General features: G+C 43.0%; 1 protein-coding gene and 1 long non-coding RNA gene across 2 annotated transcripts in view; both read left to right on the top strand.

Annotated features, from left to right (window-relative positions):
* Positions 1-18,538, top strand: part of LOC111153976 (beta-galactosidase-1-like protein 2) — a 66,485-nt gene extending 47,947 nt beyond the window's left edge. Inside the window, exons 13-22 of the mRNA XM_022513331.1 lie at positions 4,315-4,461; positions 6,540-6,611; positions 7,113-7,200; positions 7,531-7,618; positions 7,995-8,106; positions 8,821-8,937; positions 9,048-9,128; positions 15,627-15,773; positions 17,852-17,923; positions 18,425-18,538. Of these exons, the coding sequence (XP_022369039.1) occupies positions 4,315-4,461; positions 6,540-6,611; positions 7,113-7,200; positions 7,531-7,618; positions 7,995-8,106; positions 8,821-8,937; positions 9,048-9,128; positions 15,627-15,773; positions 17,852-17,923; positions 18,425-18,538 (1,038 nt within the window). The remainder of the gene's footprint in view (positions 1-4,314; positions 4,462-6,539; positions 6,612-7,112; positions 7,201-7,530; positions 7,619-7,994; positions 8,107-8,820; positions 8,938-9,047; positions 9,129-15,626; positions 15,774-17,851; positions 17,924-18,424) is intronic.
* Positions 18,539-18,844: 306 nt separating this feature from the next.
* LOC111153699 lies at positions 18,845-20,194 on the top strand. The gene is made up of 3 exons (XR_002641037.1): positions 18,845-18,930; positions 19,307-19,418; positions 20,133-20,194. It is a non-coding gene; the product is annotated as an uncharacterized LOC111153699 (long non-coding RNA).
* The last annotated feature ends 1,530 nt before the right edge of the window (positions 20,195-21,724 follow it).

The following is a 21,724-nucleotide window of genomic DNA, read 5'->3' as shown; positions in this document are numbered from 1 at the left end:
TATATATATATATATATATATATACATGTATATATATATATATATATATCCCATCTTCTTTTTTATTTTATTTTTTTATTTTTAATTTTTTAAAATTTCTTTTTCAGTGTACCAGAATTTATTTTTTAAATTTCTTTTCAATGTACCAGAATTCATTGTTTATGCACCACACCCAGTGCTCCATGCAATATGTGTCCTCCATAATACCCACCACCAGGCTCACCCAACCTCCCACCCCCTGCCCCTTCAAAACCCTCAGATTGTTTTTCAGAGTCCGTAGTCTCTCGTGGTTTGTCTCCCCCTCCAATTTCCCTCAACTCCCTTCTCCTCTCCATCTCCCCATGTCCTCCATGTTATTTCTTATGCTCCACAAATAAGTGAAACCATATGATATATCCCATCTTCTTTAGTCATTCATCTATCAGTGAACACTTATGTAGTGTTAACTTATAACTTATAGTTAACTTATATGTTAACTATTATAAATAATGTTACAGTAAACTTAGGGGCACATATATCTTTTCAAAGTAGTATTTTTATTTCCTTCAGGTAAATATCCAGTGGTGGAATTACTGGGTCATATGGTATTTCTATTTTTAATTTTTTGAGGAACCTCCATACTGTTTTCCACACTGGCTGCACCAAATCATATTCCTACTAACAGTTCATGAGGGTTCCTTTTTCACCACATGCTCACCAACACTTAATATTTCTTAGGTATTAGCCATTCTGACTGCTGTGAGGTGACACCTCAGGGCGGTTTTCATTTACACTTCCCTGGTGATTAAAGACATTTAACATCTTTTCATGTGTGTATTGGCCATCTGTATTCCTGCTTTGTGAAAAATGTCCATTTAGATCTTCTACCCATTTTTAGATTGAATTATTTGGTTTTGATAATGATTGTACAAGTTCTTTATATTTTTGGATATTAACCCCTCATCAGATTTATCATTTGCAAATATCTTCTCCCAATCAGTAGTTTGTTTTCTTATTTTGTTAAGGGTTTCCTTTTCTATATAGAAGCTTTTTAGTTTGATATAGTTCCCATTGTTTATTTTTCCTTTTGCTTCCCTTGCCTGGGGAGACAGATCCAGAGAAATATTGCTAAGGCTGATGTCCAAGATTTTACAGCCTATGTTTTCTTTTAGGAGTGTTATAGTTTCATGTTTTACATTTAGGTATTTAATCAATACAATTTGAGTTTATTTTCATGTATGATGTAAGAGTGGTCGAGTTTCATTCTTTTCCATGTAGCTGTCTGGTTTCCTCAGCACTATTTATTTATTTATTTATTTATTTTAAAGATTTTATTTATTTGTCAGAGAGAGAGGGAGAGAGAGCGAGCACAGGCAGACAGAATGGTAGGCAGAGGCAGAGGGAGAAGCAGGCTCCCCGCCGAGCAAGGAGCCCGATGTGGGACTCAATCCCAGGACACTGGGATCATGACCCAAGCCGAAGGCAGCTGCTTAACCAACTGAGCCACCCGGGTGCCCCAGCTCAGCACTATTTATTGAAGAGACTCCTCCCCATTGTATATTTTTTACTCTTTTGTCATAGATTAGTTGCAAGACTGGCTCTCTCCTCCCCAGGCAAGGAGTTGCTTTGGAGGGGCACTGGTATAGGCCAGGGCTGCCCAGCAGGTGTGGAGGAGCAACTGTCACTCTGAGGGGACTCTGGTCTCTGGACTCTGGCTGTAGTGGGAAGGGTACCTGCTAGATCTGGTCTGTAGGAGAATACCAGGGTGGGTCAAGCCATGCTAGCAAGGTCGATGGATAATGTTAGAAATGGCTCCACAAGAGTAGGACTATCTAGGCTATAGGAGGGCAAGAAAAATGGCTTCTACCTGCACTTGCATTCTAGGAGAAACTTCTACAGATCCTTACCCCCCAGGCATATGTTCTAAAATCAGACAGTAAATCTTTATATATAACCCAGGTGCTTTTCAAACTGCTGCCTCTGTGCTGGGTCTTGGACCAATTGATACCAACATTCTAGCTCTACATGGGTAGACACCTGGTTTCCTGTGGACCTTTGATTTTCCTGAAATTAGGTCCTGCTGATTTTCAAAGCCAGATTTCTTCTTGGTATAGGTCTCTAGGACCAAGGGTGTCTGATACAGGGCTTGATCCCCTCCACTCCTCAGGGATGACCTCCATGCCTGGAATCCTCTTCTTGCTTGTGAGGTGCTATGCCAGGGATTTGATTCCATTGCCTCTTGCCCCTTCCACCTCTCTCAGTGTGGCCTTCTTTTTATGTCTCTAGCTGTGGAACGTCAGTTTTGCTGGTCTTCATATCATTTTAAGAGTGAGGTGCACAATGTGCAGCTATAGCCTTGATATGTCTGTGGAAGGAGGTGAGGTCAGAATCTTTCTTTCTTTTTTTTTTTTTTTTAAGATTTTATTTATTTATTTGACAGAGATCACAAGCAGGCAGAGAGAGAGGAGAAAGCAGGCTCCCCGCGGAGCCGAGAGCCCGATATGGGGCTCAATCCCAGGACCCTGGGATCATGACCTGAGCTGAAGGCAGAGGCTTTAACCCACTGAGCCACCCAGGCACCCCGGTCAGAATCTTTCTGACACCATCTCCCCAAGATCCTTCTGAAAACTTATACTTAAAAAAAAAAAAAAAACAAACACACACACATTTAACATGTTTTGATCCTGTTGCAGTCATTCCTTTTGATACTCAAATTGTCCCATCTCCTTTAAGTTGGCCCCTGTGCCCTCTTGTCCTCTTGACATGAGTCTGGTAGCTTTTGATATCTTCTTTGTCCTCCAGAATGTTTCAGGCCATGTGGCTCCACAGACTAGGATCATGTATTTCTCCAAGGCAGTCTAAAAAGCCGTTTGTGTGTGTGTGTGTGTGTCTGTGTGTCTGTGTGGTGTGTGTGTTTAGAGATTTTACTTATTTATTTGAGAGAGAGAGAGAGAAGGGAGGAGGGCAAGCATGTGTGTGTTTAGAGATTTTACTTATTTATTTGAGAGAGAGAGAGAGAAGGGAGGAGGGCAAGCATGAGTGGGGGGAGGGGCAGAGGGAGAAGCAGGCTTCCTGATGAGCTGGGAGCCCAATGGAGGGCTCCATCCCAGGACCTTGGGACCATGACCTGAACCAAAGGCAGATACTTAACTGACTGAGCCATCCAGGCACCCCAGGTCATGGTTTTTGTTTTTTTTGTTTTTAATATTTTATTTATTTATTTGACAGACAGAGATCACAAGTAGGCAGAGAGGCAGGCAGAGGGAGGAGGAAGCAGGCTCCCTGCGGAGCAGAGAGTCTGATGCGGGGCTCGATCCCAGGACCCTGAGATTATGACCTGAGCCGAAGGCAGAGGCTTTAACCCACTGAGCCACCCAGGCGCCCCCCCGCCCCGGGTCATGTTTTTATGCTAAGAAATTTGAACATTTCCCTGAAAGTTATGGAAGCTATTTTAAGACATGGGAATCAGATGACCAATTTTGCATCAGAAGGATATCTTTGGTAGTTGAATGGGGGATGGAGTAGAGTGGGACCATGCTAGAACACTGAAAATGAATAAAAAGCTACTTAAGTTGAGCTTAGATAATGAAGGTGAAGAAGGATTAGTGAAACAGATTTAGAGTCAGACTCTAAAGGAGGTGATGACTGGTTGATTGGGGATATTGAGGAAGAGGAAGAGACATCGTACATACTTTTTACCTTTTTGACCGGATGGTTAGTGTTGCTCTGGAAAGGAAAAAGAGTAGGGTGGGGAAATGTGGTAAATATAGTTTGGCAGATACTACATTGGAATCATTTAGGGACCTTCAGAAGGAGAAGTCTAACAGACATGGGGATTAACAGACTTTTAGTGCTTTAGGTCACTGTTAGATAGGCAGATTCATGAATAGTCACAGACTGTGGGTTAGGATGATTTCTTTTACTATATGAAGGAAAAAGAAGAGACGACCAATGATAGACAGAGTCTGGCACACCTGGCATGGAATTTGTGAAATCAGGAGTCTAGTCCAGGCTTTATCATAAATTGATGAGCAAGATAACAGATCATTCCCTTTCCTTGATTTCAGCTTTTCCATCTGAAAAATAAGAATACATTACTGGCTAGCACATGTAGAGAAATATAAAGCTGGTTTGGAAAACTTTTAGTTTTTAAAAAGGACATTAATATGTGACACTTAAGCATGATTATCATTATACATTCCTTTTTTATACATTTGTCCTCAAGACTTTTGGGGGCAGTTCCATTGGAGAAGTGGGCTTTGGGTATTGGTTTCTGAAATTTATCTCTCCAAGCCTGAACGTTCAGCCTGGTTTGTGTTCCTGTTTCTGTCACAGCCCATCAGCTCTGTCAAGCCGATCTGCATGGAGGAGCTATCTGTGAACCAGGGGAATGGTCAGTCTTATGGGTACATACTTTATGAGACTGTGATCACCACCAGTGGCCTCCTTACCACAAAGAATCATGTTCAAGACCGAGGTCAGGTAAGGGACAGTGGATGGGTCCCAGTGGCGCTTCTCTGCTAGTAAAACCCAGTTGTGTTGCTGAGGTGAATATCTAAATGATAGTCAAATCTTTTTCACCTTCAAAAATTCATCACTGTTTCTTAACCTTTGTCTCTTCAGTGAAATGTTTGTTATGCGAGCTACTGTTGTCGTAGGTCTGAGGTTTGTGTTGCTTCCCAGGAAGGGAGCATATTCATTGAATCCTTATGGGAATTGATGGAGTTTTTTAAAGGAGACTCCAGAGGAGCTTCAGAAGTCCCTGTACTTAACTGCACAGCAATCCCTACATTTACACAGCACATTACAATGTGCTGCTCTCATTTAATTCTCAAAACACCCGTCTAAGATATTTGTGACAAATGAGAATACCTCAGAGAAGTTAAATGTCTTTCAGAGGATATTTGACTAGAAAACAGCAGAGCCGAGGGTAAAGACTTCATCATCTCACTCCCAAGTTAAGAGCTAGCAGAGTTGCCTCAGGTCTTGGTGAAATTCTCCTGCAAAGAGCCCTCTCTGTGCTGCCTGTATCTTCTCCCAAAGTTTCAGGCACTCCCCATGGTGACTCCAACCCTCCCCTCCTTATCCTGAGCTGCAGACCCAGATTCCTTGTTTGCTGAACATTTTTCTTCGCTTAGATATGTGTTCTGCTGGCTCCTCACACTCATCATGTTCAAAACCAAATTCATCACCCTCCTAAATAACCCTCATCCTGTACTCCTCACATCAATCATGGACTTGCAGCCTCCCCACCTGAAAATGCTGTTCCCCTCATCCTCTCTCCATACCTTATTCTCAGCTGGGACATGCTTGCTGCAATATGACTCAGTGGGTCTTCTCTCTAACTCCATGCCACCATGGCTTTAGAAGTTTCCCTGTATCTTGCCTCTACTACTATTAGAGTCTCATAACCAATCTTCCTTTTTCAGATAGCTCACCTTTCCCCTCCTCCTTATCAAATCCCTCCCTCACAGTGGCACCAGTTTCCTTCCCAAGGTAAAATTCTCAGCATGCCTCTTCCCCTGTCTACAGTCTTCCATTGATTTTTCCCAGTCCCCTGTCATCATTTTCGCCAAATAGCCTGGACTTGGCTGTGGATCAGGACTTGTCACTTTCTTCCCTGTGCTTCCGTGGCATTCTTCCTACAGTTCCATGTTAGCTATTGTGGAGTATCCTAAAAATTTATTTGTGTCACTCTCTGAGTTCCTCAATGGCTAGAGTTGTGTGTTAAGCTTGGTGACGCCTTGCTCCAGCCATTCAGTAGGTGTTTAACAAATGGTTATAGTGTATATAAACCTTGTGATTAGACTCTAAATAGCTTAAAATATAAATTCTGAATTTCATATAGTATTAATATTTGTGTTTTTAATATCTGTGGATTTTAATTTTTATAGTTTCCTAGTCAAACTTCATTTGAAAATTATGACCTGACTCAAATAATCTAAGGGGCAAATTTTATCTTTCTGTGGTCCTGCATGACTAGGACAGATTCTTCTGGGTGACTTATCTGAGCCTGAAGCAGTATAATAGATAACAGAAAAGAAAAGGATTTATGTCCAGGTCATTCTTAAAATGAGAAACAGTGGTGGCAGCAGCCTCTTCAGATAAGGGTCGGGGGAAGCCTGGAAGACTGGATCCATTATGAGAGTGAACCCAGGTAGGCAAGGCAGGCAGATGCCTCCTGCGCCTGGAGTCTCATCTTCCCTGTGATCATCACTTCTTTCACAAGATCCATTCAATCACAAGACTCATTCTCTACCTTCCTTTTCCCCTCATTCCCTGCAGGTCTTTTAAAAATTTTATTCTTTCCCTCCTTGTCCTATAGTACAGCAAGGCCCAGATTTGGTATTAGAACATCCTTCTCCAGACTTTGCCTCACACATCTCACAACTGTACTGCTTTGAATATGTTGTATTTTTGTCAACTCATAGTCTGCTTGTAATATTCTATGAGACAGAGTTAATCCTTCTCCTAGAACTTGCCTTTTCTTTGCTTTCCTAAGGACCATTTTATCCTTTTCCTTATGAGGACTTAATGGTGCTCTCCTCTTTCTTTGGCAGGTGTTTTTGGATGAGAACTTTTTAGGCATCTTCGATCGTTCCACTGATCAGCTGACTATTCCCAGGAAAATGGTATATAATCTAGTGTTGATGAACTAATACTTCAGTGCCCTGGCTTAATTGTAAGCGTGGCCTGACCTTGTGATAGCTTATTTTCTCCTCCACGGTTCTTTGAAATGTTCCCAGCTTAAGAGCCTAGCAGGGGTGCAGGAGAGCTGTATGTGCTTCTAAAGTACAAGTGTCTATGCTTTGGGTGAGCAGAACTTCAACAAGTTGGATATTTGCTGCTCAGAAGCTCTAGGTTTGTCACCTGCCTCAAAAATCTCTAGTGAAATGTTTGAGTGACTGTTTTCTGAAAGGCCTAGTATGGGGGTGAGGGTGAGGGTGGAGTAAGTAGGAAGGGCAAGAGCCTAAGGGTTTACTTGACCCAGAGCTGGAGGTCTGCAGGCTTTTGAGGCCTGCTGTCTGTCAGTCACCCTGCTTACAATCTCATCTGAGTTTCAGAGAAGACTTAAGAGGTCTATAGAAAAGTTCTCTGAGTGGTACCCACTGTGGCTTGTCTATCTTGAACAGGTCTACAACGATAACCCAACACTGAGGATCCTGGTGGAGAATCAAGGCCGCCTTGCCTATGGTCAGGACATCAATAAGGAGAGAAAAGGTAGGCCTCCTTCCTTCCAAGGGTGAAGAAGTTTGAGACCTTGAGGCATCAAATTCCATTGCTCTTATTGTAAGCTGGACAGTCATGGCCAGGTGTATGATTTACTGGACAGCAGTATCTCTGCTGTATGTTGGACATAGAGGCATGCTCTAAGAAGTGTACATGTATAACAGAAGGAAGAACTTATGTAAGATTTTGCAGAAACCTTCCATTTGATAAAGGCAGGAAAACATCTTCCTTCGGGGGGAGACCTGGCCACAACCTGTTTACATCTCTGTGTTCACATCTCTGCTTGCCTTCTTCATGTTCCTTTTATTCCCTCTTTTGTAGGTTTAATTGGGGATATCTACCTGAACAAATCTCCTTTAAGAAATTTTAAAATCCATAGCCTGGATATGAAAACTAAATTTATACAAAGGTGGGTGCCAGACCATCAACTCAAGGTGATTGATCAAAGATGGTTCTGATTTAGAGATGGAAAGAAGCTCAGAGACCATGCAGATTAACCTCCTTTGTTTTCAGATAGGAGAGATGAGACCCACAGTGTTGAAGGAAATGACCCCAAGTGTCATAGTTGTCTGGGGCAGAGTGATGAACATCCCCTCCTTCATGCAACTCCTGGTCTGCTGATCTTTTTGTTTGTTTGTTTTTTCTGCATCATATCCCCTTAGAGGCATGTGCCTATGCTGTAGGAGGAATGCCAGGCTTGGGAACAAAGGGGACTTACCTCAAAAATCACAGCTGACACACAAAGAAGGGCATGACCTTTCCATTGGTGTTTGATTTCCTCTTAGGGACCTTCCTAACATCTGGAAACCAGCTGTATTCAAACATCGGGGCCCTGCCTTCTTCCTCGGTATCCTGAGAATAGGTAATGACCCCAGAGACACCTTCATAAAAATGGAGGTTAGTGATATTTCTCCCCTGCCTATTCCCCTATGCCCCCATCTGAAAAGGATCTTTGAGAAAAAGCTCCTTGGTACATGGGCCCTATCCTGTGAAAGGAAATGTAGGCTTCCTGGGACATCAGCCACTCCACAGCATTCTGGAGGCTGTCCCTTCCCTGGTGTTGACAAGGATGAGGAGTAGATGCTTAACAAATGCAACAGAGACATAAGTAGTGTGTTCTAGTGCAGACAGCTGTAGAGTCTACTACATGAAGAATTTAGTGAGTGTGGTTCACTTGTCCCCAGACATAATCCAAGACATTGAGATCCTCAACCCCTTAGAACACACATCCAATCTGTGGTGGGGATGTTGAGATTTTAATGCATATGTACAGCCACCCCAAAATTCTACAATTCAGACTTTGTTTGGGGCTCAGCATGTTTTGGTAAATGCCTGATGGTCAATGGAAGGACCCTTCCCTGACTTGGGACAGATGAGTTAGAAAACAGTACCTTCCTTCTTGAGGCCTAGGTGTTGAGCCAACCCCAGGCCAGGGGCAATAACATAGACCTCTCCAGGTAACCTTCCATTTAAGGCCATGTGTGGTAATCCACTCCATCTATGTGTATCTATGACTGTGATCAGATGTGTTTATGGGGTATGTGTGTCTTCACCCTTGTGTCATTACATCTAGAACTCAGGTCTTGAATCCTTCATTCCAATCTTCTTCAGGGCTGGACAAAAGGTGTAATATTCATCAATGGAAAGAATCTGGGACGCTACTGGAATATAGGTCCCCAGGAGACCTTTTACCTTCCAGGACCCTGGCTTCGTCCTGGATCAAATGAGGTAATGTCCCCCCTACACCTCCCTCATCCCAGTCCACTTCATTTGGCCTTTGCCTTGCAACGAGTCAGAACTTGAATCTCATGGCCACCCCACCTCCTTTCTCTTCACAGATCATTGTGTTTGAGGAGTTTAAACCTGGCCTGGAGATCCACTTCACAAACATATCTCGTCTAGGTATGATATTCAAGAGGGTAAATTTGCAGCATCTCAGTCAATCCTTCTGGGTCTTTCTAACTGAGCTAGAGATAAAGAAGTCAGAATGTACTATCTCCCAGGAACCTGAACACCTCCTCACTGCCTTTGCTTAATAGCCAGGTTTTCTCTTTTACCTGGTATAGCTCTACTCATCACCTCCCATTTCCAAGTGACCTGACTAGCTCACTCCTCTAACAGCCTTAACCCAACTCCCTGGGCCTCCCTTCCTTCCAGATGTTTCCAGTGTGCTGTCTGGATCCCTCCCTCATTGTAAACCAAGGTCCCAACATTTTCTACTTCTTGCCTTTTCTGAAATATGCTTCCTACTGCTCTCTCTTGTGCTGCCATGTATGGTCATTCCTAAGCACTTTTCCTGGTACCATTTCTCAGGTTGCCAAAGGGAGGGACTGCATGGCCCAGTCACCACAGGTGAGAAGGTTGCAGTCTCTGTGCCTGCCCATTGGTGTCTGTATGCCCAGCTTTCCTGATCCTTATGTTGGTAGTAGGATCCAGAGGTCTTTTTGGAGAATCACCCTTGTTCCCTTCATTAGAGACTTTGTGGGACTGATAATCACGCTGCCCTTTCTTCCAACCTGCAACTGTCCTTCCCTGCCAGGGGTGGGCATGTGATGTACAGTAGACTAATCAGACTTTCTTTTCCAGGATATTGAATCTTGAGTGTTGTGACATAATGTATGAAATTGATTGAGATGAATCACTTCAACAGTGGGGCTGTGAGTAACCTACCCATCCTGATAACTCCATTGCTGAAACTACCCTGGCTTCTCCACTTAACCAATGGTTTGGTTTGGGCCTACCATCCACTTCCTAATTTGCCAGTCGTTCCTCTTTTGGCATAGGTTAGCTAACCTTTTTCTGATGCTCATTACACAATAGACCTACTTAGTGCATACCCTTTATCATACTGCTACAATAAAGGCTGTTTGACCACCAAATAAAATGCTGAAAAAATGAGATGCTCAGAATACTTGACCCCACAAATGTAAATTTGAAGCAAAAGTGATCTTTTGAAGAAATCGAATAAAATGTAAACATTAATGCAGTTCATATACACTCTGTGTTTTCTATGTATTTTTTTAAAAAAAAGGTATTTTCCTTTTACCCTCCAGTTCTTATTCCATACCATACCACTGGCTTTTCTATAGTCAGGGGAAAGCCCTGCTTCTTTGAGACTCATGACACCAACTGCCTGGTCTGGTGCCTCCTTGTCACCTTATTATTCTTTACCCACCACCTGACTACCACCTTTGGTACCTGATATGCTACTCTTCTTGAGTCCATGTTGTTCTCCCAGTCCTCTGGGTGCTGCAAACCTTTTGAGCCATAGTGAGAGCACGGGAGCCATTTAAGTGTTGGAGATGCATCAACTGTCTGGACAGGCAAAGGGGAGATCTGTGGAGCTTTACTTTCTAAAGCTGCTGCAAATTTCGGCATGGTATAAACTGGCCCTGGGGTTAGCTGACAGGCTTCCGGGAAGCTTGGGAGAGTGGGTCACCATGAAGGTGAGCTGTCATTGCATCAAGGGCTGTCGAGACTTCCAAGCCAAGACCATGAGGAATCATAGCCAGATTTCAGGCCAGTTGTATAAGAGGCTGCATTCCTCCTAGAATCAAGATCCTGAGTCCACTCTTTGCATCTGCAAAAGCCAGGGGACCAGCAGCACCCATGTGGACCAGGACTTCCATAGCCCAAGGATGTTGGAGAGCATGATCTCCCTGCTTGATGCTTCCTTCACTTTCCATCCCACCACCACATCTCTCAGTTCAAACCTGCCAAGGAGGAAAGAGCAAGCCGGCAACAAGGCTTCTTTCCTCTATCTCTTGTTTCTCCTCTCACCATAACCCAGAACTGGAAAGTATCAACGGTCCTGTATCATAGCCTCTGACTTTCCATAGAGCATAAGCCTTAGTTTGGACATCACCTGGAGGGCTTGTTAAAGCACAGATTGCTGGTCTCCTTTCCCAGAATTTCTAGTTCAGTAGTTCTTAGGTGGGGGGCCTGATGATTTGCATTTTTACCAAGTTCCTAGGTGATGGCAATAATGCTGGTCTGAGGACCACACTTTGAGCATCTTTGTCATAGAGCAGGATCTCAGCCTGTCTCAACACTGTTACTCTTTTGGGCCAGATAAGTCTGTGTGACAGGAGCTGCCTGAATATTGCAGGACGTTGAACAGCATCCCCGGTCTCTATGCACTACATGCTGGTAGCACAACCCTCTTAGTTATGACAACCAAAATGTGTGCAGATACTACCCAGATTTCCTCTAGAGGCAAAAATCCCTCCAGGAGAGAAATGCATACCAGGTTCTCCTAGTCAGAACCTACCTCACAGGAAAGAGCTAGAAGTTGGGAGCCTTGGGGATTAAACTTTTATAAATAAAAGGCAACGATGGGGCGCCTGGGTGTCTCAGTGGGTTAAAGCCTCTGCCTTTGGCTCAGGTCGTGATCCCAGGGTCCTGGGATCGAGCCCCGCATCGGGCTCTCTGCTCAGCAGCGAGCCTGCTTCCTCCTCTCTCTGCCTGCCTCTCTGCCTACTTGTGATCTCTGTCTGTCAAATAAATAAATAAATAAATAAATAAATAAATTTTAAAAAAATAAAATAAAAGGCAACGATGACAGAATCTGGGAAATCTTCTTTCAGGATAATAATAGTCTATGACTCTGTTTTTCTTCTGCATAATCCTAGTTCTGAATGACAGAAACAGCTTATTCTTTCTTTTTTGTACTACTTTTGAAAGAAATTCTAATATCCTCATAGATTAATGGATTCCTAGTGTAAACTGGGGTTAAAGTCCTATAGGGGATAGACTGAAAAGAAAAATCACATGACATTTTTACAAATATTATCCCTTTACCTCTATAAATAAGCACAATATGGTGTGTTGCTATAAGAGGCACAGCGCATTACTGGTGTCTGGTCTTCATGATTCCTTAAGATCCCAGGTAATATAGACAGCACTTAGGCCAGTCAAATATTCTTACCTAGTCTATGCTATCTTACTGGAAGAAGCTTTAATGGTGATTTAATGTTATTTTTCCCCCAGATAACCAGAAGTTAGTGCCTTGGGTGAAATACCGGGTTAATTAATAGCCTAATTGCAATTTCTCTATCCAAGTGAGTTGCTAATTAATAGCCTAAATGCAATTTCTCTATCCAAGTGAATATTTGTCCTTCTTTAATTGTTGTATCTTTAGGGTCCATCAGTGTTAAACACTGAGATACTCAAGCAAAATTTAGTGACACTGAATATTTTCACCTAGATTCTGTCAAAAAGCTCAAACAGAAAGACTAAGTGCCTGTTCTGTTCTTCTAGGGGCAGGTTGAAGAGGTTGAGGACTGACAGAGAAGTCTGTCCTCTCCTATATAATACAGATGTCTTTGTATAGTAGGCAATATTTCTGTCCATAAGCTTCCTACACTTCTAGCCTTAGGAACACAAATCTGTCCGGGAAGGGAGTGGAGCACCTGAAACCGTTCTGTAATCTGCTAAACACTTAGCTGGTTTCTAGATGTCCTTTCTCTCTCTCTGTCTCTCAGCAACCTAAATTTATGCAGGAATACGAACTCTGCTCAGTTTTTGACAAATCCGTGGAAGGAGAGAAAGTTAATCAACATGGGGCCCGGAGGGTCTTTATGCTTGTTACCCTCTGTAAACTTGCTGTCCCTCAGGCGATAGCTCTCCATTGCTATGCCAGTGTAACATCATCAAGGTCACAGCCATCTGCAGCCAGGCCCAGCTCCTCCCTGACACCTCAAATCTAGCTGATAACAGACTCCCATTCCTGGCTTACTAATATTTGGATGAGCAAAGGTCTCATGGGTTTGACAAACCAGGAGAAATCCCGAGTGGCAGTCATCCAAATTCTGAAGATACAACAAAATCAACCCAATAGAGAACTTTGTATTCTGGAGACAGGTGTGGTAGATTCATTTGTCACCTAACCATCAGAGCACCATCCTCTGAGTTCACTTTAGTAGCTCTTGCCCCTAGACTCGGCGACAGACCCTCCATGACTGTGCAGCACAGACTGGAAGGGAGGCTCCTCAGGGAGACAGGACAGGCAGCAGTCCCTGCAGGAGCTGGGGTGCATTTCTGCTTGATTACACCACTTGCAGTAAGAGTCCTTTCAGTAAAAGCAGGGCATTTCCTCTTGATACTTTGCTTACTGAAACCCATGAAAAGGAAGAGTGAACCCACATCTTATGGAAAGAAGACATTACATCAAATAACAGGTCCAGGATCCAAATAGATTTAAGAAAGGGGCCTAATGCTCTTGACCTGTATGATAGTGGTTCTTCACTCTTGGTGTGTATCAGCTCACCTGGAGAACTAATAAAAAATATAGTGGTCCAGACTTACTGAAGTAGCATGAAGCCTACAACTCATAGTCTTACCAAGTTCCCCAGGTGATGCTGATAAACACCAAAACTTGAGAACATTGCTCTAGGGCGCTAGTTCTAAACTTGTCTATACATTAGAATCATCTGGGGAAGTTTATAAAAATAATGTTTAGGTCCCACCTCCAAAGGATTTGATTTGATAGGTCTGGAATATAGTGTAGATATCAAGTTTTCTAAAAAATATTTAATTATTAATTCACTTAAAAATAAATTCAATAAACTCATTTTTTATTAAAAAATTTTAAAGTATACTTTAAAAGTTCAGTGAGAAATATATCATTGTTTTACATTTTGGCAAATGTCTTTAGGCTAAATAGATGATACCTGGATTCTCATATGTGCTTCTAGATTCAATCCACTGCATTATGTTGTTTTTGTTGAAGCATATGAAGAAAATCCAGCTTAACACAGATACGTAACTGGAAAAAGGAGAAGTGTTTTAACAGTCTTCAAAGGAAATTATTTTGGATATTCTTTGGTGTTACACCAAAATGTTACAAGAAGTAGTTTCTTTTTTTTTTTTTTTAAAGATTTTTTATTTATTTATTTATTCGACAGAGAGAGATCACAAGTAGACAGAGAGGCAGGCAGAGAGAGAGAGAGAGAGAGAGGGAAGCAGGCTCCCTGCTGAGCAGAGAGCCTGTGTGTGTTTAGAGATTTTACTTATTTATTTGAGAGAGAGAGAGAGAAGGGAGGAGGGCAAGCATGTGTGTGTTTAGAGATTTTACTTATTTATTTGAGAGAGAGAGAGAGAAGGGAGGAGGGCAAGCATGAGTGGGGGGAGGGGCAGAGGGAGAAGCAGGCTTCCTGATGAGCTGGGAGCCCAATGGAGGGCTCCATCCCAGGACCTTGGGACCATGACCTGAACCAAAGGCAGATACTTAACTGACTGAGCCATCCAGGCACCCCAGGTCATGGTTTTTGTTTTTTTTGTTTTTAATATTTTATTTATTTATTTGACAGACAGAGATCACAAGTAGGCAGAGAGGCAGGCAGAGGGAGGAGGAAGCAGGCTCCCTGCGGAGCAGAGAGTCTGATGCGGGGCTCGATCCCAGGACCCTGAGATTATGACCTGAGCCGAAGGCAGAGGCTTTAACCCACTGAGCCACCCAGGCGCCCCCCCGCCCCGGGTCATGTTTTTATGCTAAGAAATTTGAACATTTCCCTGAAAGTTATGGAAGCTATTTTAAGACATGGGAATCAGATGACCAATTTTGCATCAGAAGGATATCTTTGGTAGTTGAATGGGGGATGGAGTAGAGTGGGACCATGCTAGAACACTGAAAATGAATAAAAAGCTACTTAAGTTGAGCTTAGATAATGAAGGTGAAGAAGGATTAGTGAAACAGATTTAGAGTCAGACTCTAAAGGAGGTGATGACTGGTTGATTGGGGATATTGAGGAAGAGGAAGAGACATCGTACATACTTTTTACCTTTTTGACCGGATGGTTAGTGTTGCTCTGGAAAGGAAAAAGAGTAGGGTGGGGAAATGTGGTAAATATAGTTTGGCAGATACTACATTGGAATCATTTAGGGACCTTCAGAAGGAGAAGTCTAACAGACATGGGGATTAACAGACTTTTAGTGCTTTAGGTCACTGTTAGATAGGCAGATTCATGAATAGTCACAGACTGTGGGTTAGGATGATTTCTTTTACTATATGAAGGAAAAAGAAGAGACGACCAATGATAGACAGAGTCTGGCACACCTGGCATGGAATTTGTGAAATCAGGAGTCTAGTCCAGGCTTTATCATAAATTGATGAGCAAGATAACAGATCATTCCCTTTCCTTGATTTCAGCTTTTCCATCTGAAAAATAAGAATACATTACTGGCTAGCACATGTAGAGAAATATAAAGCTGGTTTGGAAAACTTTTAGTTTTTAAAAAGGACATTAATATGTGACACTTAAGCATGATTATCATTATACATTCCTTTTTTATACATTTGTCCTCAAGACTTTTGGGGGCAGTTCCATTGGAGAAGTGGGCTTTGGGTATTGGTTTCTGAAATTTATCTCTCCAAGCCTGAACGTTCAGCCTGGTTTGTGTTCCTGTTTCTGTCACAGCCCATCAGCTCTGTCAAGCCGATCTGCATGGAGGAGCTATCTGTGAACCAGGGGAATGGTCAGTCTTATGGGTACATACTTTATGAGACTGTGATCACCACCAGTGGCCTCCTTACCACAAAGAATCATGTTCAAGACCGAGGTCAGGTAAGGGACAGTGGATGGGTCCCAGTGGCGCTTCTCTGCTAGTAAAACCCAGTTGTGTTGCTGAGGTGAATATCTAAATGATAGTCAAATCTTTTTCACCTTCAAAAATTCATCACTGTTTCTTAACCTTTGTCTCTTCAGTGAAATGTTTGTTATGCGAGCTACTGTTGTCGTAGGTCTGAGGTTTGTGTTGCTTCCCAGGAAGGGAGCATATTCATTGAATCCTTATGGGAATTGATGGAGTTTTTTAAAGGAGACTCCAGAGGAGCTTCAGAAGTCCCTGTACTTAACTGCACAGCAATCCCTACATTTACACAGCACATTACAATGTGCTGCTCTCATTTAATTCTCAAAACACCCGTCTAAGATATTTGTGACAAATGAGAATACCTCAGAGAAGTTAAATGTCTTTCAGAGGATATTTGACTAGAAAACAGCAGAGCCGAGGGTAAAGACTTCATCATCTCACTCCCAAGTTAAGAGCTAGCAGAGTTGCCTCAGGTCTTGGTGAAATTCTCCTGCAAAGAGCCCTCTCTGTGCTGCCTGTATCTTCTCCCAAAGTTTCAGGCACTCCCCATGGTGACTCCAACCCTCCCCTCCTTATCCTGAGCTGCAGACCCAGATTCCTTGTTTGCTGAACATTTTTCTTCGCTTAGATATGTGTTCTGCTGGCTCCTCACACTCATCATGTTCAAAACCAAATTCATCACCCTCCTAAATAACCCTCATCCTGTACTCCTCACATCAATCATGGACTTGCAGCCTCCCCACCTGAAAATGCTGTTCCCCTCATCCTCTCTCCATACCTTATTCTCAGCTGGGACATGCTTGCTGCAATATGACTCAGTGGGTCTTCTCTCTAACTCCATGCCACCATGGCTTTAGAAGTTTCCCTGTATCTTGCCTCTACTACTATTAGAGTCTCATAACCAATCTTCCTTTTTCAGATAGCTCACCTTTCCCCTCCTCCTTATCAAATCCCTCCCTCACAGTGGCACCAGTTTCCTTCCCAAGGTAAAATTCTCAGCATGCCTCTTCCCCTGTCTACAGTCTTCCATTGATTTTTCCCAGTCCCCTGTCATCATTTTCGCCAAATAGCCTGGACTTGGCTGTGGATCAGGACTTGTCACTTTCTTCCCTGTGCTTCCGTGGCATTCTTCCTACAGTTCCATGTTAGCTATTGTGGAGTATCCTAAAAATTTATTTGTGTCACTCTCTGAGTTCCTCAATGGCTAGAGTTGTGTGTTAAGCTTGGTGACGCCTTGCTCCAGCCATTCAGTAGGTGTTTAACAAATGGTTATAGTGTATATAAACCTTGTGATTAGACTCTAAATAGCTTAAAATATAAATTCTGAATTTCATATAGTATTAATATTTGTGTTTTTAATATCTGTGGATTTTAATTTTTATAGTTTCCTAGTCAAACTTCATTTGAAAATTATGACCTGACTCAAATAATCTAAGGGGCAAATTTTATCTTTCTGTGGTCCTGCATGACTAGGACAGATTCTTCTGGGTGACTTATCTGAGCCTGAAGCAGTATAATAGATAACAGAAAAGAAAAGGATTTATGTCCAGGTCATTCTTAAAATGAGAAACAGTGGTGGCAGCAGCCTCTTCAGATAAGGGTCGGGGGAAGCCTGGAAGACTGGATCCATTATGAGAGTGAACCCAGGTAGGCAAGGCAGGCAGATGCCTCCTGCGCCTGGAGTCTCATCTTCCCTGTGATCATCACTTCTTTCACAAGATCCATTCAATCACAAGACTCATTCTCTACCTTCCTTTTCCCCTCATTCCCTGCAGGTCTTTTAAAAATTTTATTCTTTCCCTCCTTGTCCTATAGTACAGCAAGGCCCAGATTTGGTATTAGAACATCCTTCTCCAGACTTTGCCTCACACATCTCACAACTGTACTGCTTTGAATATGTTGTATTTTTGTCAACTCATAGTCTGCTTGTAATATTCTATGAGACAGAGTTAATCCTTCTCCTAGAACTTGCCTTTTCTTTGCTTTCCTAAGGACCATTTTATCCTTTTCCTTATGAGGACTTAATGGTGCTCTCCTCTTTCTTTGGCAGGTGTTTTTGGATGAGAACTTTTTAGGCATCTTCGATCGTTCCACTGATCAGCTGACTATTCCCAGGAAAATGGTATATAATCTAGTGTTGATGAACTAATACTTCAGTGCCCTGGCTTAATTGTAAGCGTGGCCTGACCTTGTGATAGCTTATTTTCTCCTCCACGGTTCTTTGAAATGTTCCCAGCTTAAGAGCCTAGCAGGGGTGCAGGAGAGCTGTATGTGCTTCTAAAGTACAAGTGTCTATGCTTTGGGTGAGCAGAACTTCAACAAGTTGGATATTTGCTGCTCAGAAGCTCTAGGTTTGTCACCTGCCTCAAAAATCTCTAGTGAAATGTTTGAGTGACTGTTTTCTGAAAGGCCTAGTATGGGGGTGAGGGTGAGGGTGGAGTAAGTAGGAAGGGCAAGAGCCTAAGGGTTTACTTGACCCAGAGCTGGAGGTCTGCAGGCTTTTGAGGCCTGCTGTCTGTCAGTCACCCTGCTTACAATCTCATCTGAGTTTCAGAGAAGACTTAAGAGGTCTATAGAAAAGTTCTCTGAGTGGTACCCACTGTGGCTTGTCTATCTTGAACAGGTCTACAACGATAACCCAACACTGAGGATCCTGGTGGAGAATCAAGGCCGCCTTGCCTATGGTCAGGACATCAATAAGGAGAGAAAAGGTAGGCCTCCTTCCTTCCAAGGGTGAAGAAGTTTGAGACCTTGAGGCATCAAATTCCATTGCTCTTATTGTAAGCTGGACAGTCATGGCCAGGTGTATGATTTACTGGACAGCAGTATCTCTGCTGTATGTTGGACATAGAGGCATGCTCTAAGAAGTGTACATGTATAACAGAAGGAAGAACTTATGTAAGATTTTGCAGAAACCTTCCATTTGATAAAGGCAGGAAAACATCTTCCTTCGGGGGGAGACCTGGCCACAACCTGTTTACATCTCTGTGTTCACATCTCTGCTTGCCTTCTTCATGTTCCTTTTATTCCCTCTTTTGTAGGTTTAATTGGGGATATCTACCTGAACAAATCTCCTTTAAGAAATTTTAAAATCCATAGCCTGGATATGAAAACTAAATTTATACAAAGGTGGGTGCCAGACCATCAACTCAAGGTGATTGATCAAAGATGGTTCTGATTTAGAGATGGAAAGAAGCTCAGAGACCATGCAGATTAACCTCCTTTGTTTTCAGATAGGAGAGATGAGACCCACAGTGTTGAAGGAAATGACCCCAAGTGTCATAGTTGTCTGGGGCAGAGTGATGAACATCCCCTCCTTCATGCAACTCCTGGTCTGCTGATCTTTTTGTTTGTTTGTTTTTTCTGCATCATATCCCCTTAGAGGCATGTGCCTATGCTGTAGGAGGAATGCCAGGCTTGGGAACAAAGGGGACTTACCTCAAAAATCACAGCTGACACACAAAGAAGGGCATGACCTTTCCATTGGTGTTTGATTTCCTCTTAGGGACCTTCCTAACATCTGGAAACCAGCTGTATTCAAACATCGGGGCCCTGCCTTCTTCCTCGGTATCCTGAGAATAGGTAATGACCCCAGAGACACCTTCATAAAAATGGAGGTTAGTGATATTTCTCCCCTGCCTATTCCCCTATGCCCCCATCTGAAAAGGATCTTTGAGAAAAAGCTCCTTGGTACATGGGCCCTATCCTGTGAAAGGAAATGTAGGCTTCCTGGGACATCAGCCACTCCACAGCATTCTGGAGGCTGTCCCTTCCCTGGTGTTGACAAGGATGAGGAGTAGATGCTTAACAAATGCAACAGAGACATAAGTAGTGTGTTCTAGTGCAGACAGCTGTAGAGTCTACTACATGAAGAATTTAGTGAGTGTGGTTCACTTGTCCCCAGACATAATCCAAGACATTGAGATCCTCAACCCCTTAGAACACACATCCAATCTGTGGTGGGGATGTTGAGATTTTAATGCATATGTACAGCCACCCCAAAATTCTACAATTCAGACTTTGTTTGGGGCTCAGCATGTTTTGGTAAATGCCTGATGGTCAATGGAAGGACCCTTCCCTGACTTGGGACAGATGAGTTAGAAAACAGTACCTTCCTTCTTGAGGCCTAGGTGTTGAGCCAACCCCAGGCCAGGGGCAATAACATAGACCTCTCCAGGTAACCTTCCATTTAAGGCCATGTGTGGTAATCCACTCCATCTATGTGTATCTATGACTGTGATCAGATGTGTTTATGGGGTATGTGTGTCTTCACCCTTGTGTCATTACATCTAGAACTCAGGTCTTGAATCCTTCATTCCAATCTTCTTCAGGGCTGGACAAAAGGTGTAATATTCATCAATGGAAAGAATCTGGGACGCTACTGGAATATAGGTCCCCAGGAGACCTTTTACCTTCCAGGACCCTGGCTTCGTCCTGGATCAAATGAGGTAATGTCCCCCCTACACCTCCCTCATCCCAGTCCACTTCATTTGGCCTTTGCCTTGCAACGAGTCAGAACTTGAATCTCATGGCCACCCCACCTCCTTTCTCTTCACAGATCATTGTGTTTGAGGAGTTTAAACCTGGCCTGGAGATCCACTTCACAAACATATCTCGTCTAGGTATGATATTCAAGAGGGTAAATTTGCAGCATCTCAGTCAATCCTTCTGGGTCTTTCTAACTGAGCTAGAGATAAAGAAGTCAGAATGTACTATCTCCCAGGAACCTGAACACCTCCTCACTGCCTTTGCTTAATAGCCAGGTTTTCTCTTTTACCTGGTATAGCTCTACTCATCACCTCCCATTTCCAAGTGACCTGACTAGCTCACTCCTCTAACAGCCTTAACCCAACTCCCTGGGCCTCCCTTCCTTCCAGATGTTTCCAGTGTGCTGTCTGGATCCCTCCCTCATTGTAAACCAAGGTCCCAACATTTTCTACTTCTTGCCTTTTCTGAAATATGCTTCCTACTGCTCTCTCTTGTGCTGCCATGTATGGTCATTCCTAAGCACTTTTCCTGGTACCATTTCTCAGGTTGCCAAAGGGAGGGACTGCATGGCCCAGTCACCACAGGTGAGAAGGTTGCAGTCTCTGTGCCTGCCCATTGGTGTCTGTATGCCCAGCTTTCCTGATCCTTATGTTGGTAGTAGGATCCAGAGGTCTTTTTGGAGAATCACCCTTGTTCCCTTCATTAGAGACTTTGTGGGACTGATAATCACGCTGCCCTTTCTTCCAACCTGCAACTGTCCTTCCCTGCCAGGGGTGGGCATGTGATGTACAGTAGACTAATCAGACTTTCTTTTCCAGGATATTGAATCTTGAGTGTTGTGACATAATGTATGAAATTGATTGAGATGAATCACTTCAACAGTGGGGCTGTGAGTAACCTACCCATCCTGATAACTCCATTGCTGAAACTACCCTGGCTTCTCCACTTAACCAATGGTTTGGTTTGGGCCTACCATCCACTTCCTAATTTGCCAGTCGTTCCTCTTTTGGCATAGGTTAGCTAACCTTTTTCTGATGCTCATTACACAATAGACCTACTTAGTGCATACCCTTTATCATACTGCTACAATAAAGGCTGTTTGACCACCAAATAAAATGCTGAAAAAATGAGATGCTCAGAATACTTGACCCCACAAATGTAAATTTGAAGCAAAAGTGATCTTTTGAAGAAATCGAATAAAATGTAAACATTAATGCAGTTCATATACACTCTGTGTTTTCTATGTATTTTTTTAAAAAAAAGGTATTTTCCTTTTACCCTCCAGTTCTTATTCCATACCATACCACTGGCTTTTCTATAGTCAGGGGAAAGCCCTGCTTCTTTGAGACTCATGACACCAACTGCCTGGTCTGGTGCCTCCTTGTCACCTTATTATTCTTTACCCACCACCTGACTACCACCTTTGGTACCTGAT

This window comes from Enhydra lutris, unplaced genomic scaffold (assembly GCF_002288905.1).
Source record: "Enhydra lutris kenyoni isolate GAN:26980312 unplaced genomic scaffold, ASM228890v2 scaffoldscaffold34, whole genome shotgun sequence".
In the NCBI taxonomy this organism is placed as follows: Eukaryota; Metazoa; Chordata; class Mammalia; order Carnivora; family Mustelidae; genus Enhydra; species Enhydra lutris.
The sequence above is the reverse complement of the archived record's forward strand: the minus strand, read 5'-3'. Positions and strand labels throughout refer to the sequence as shown.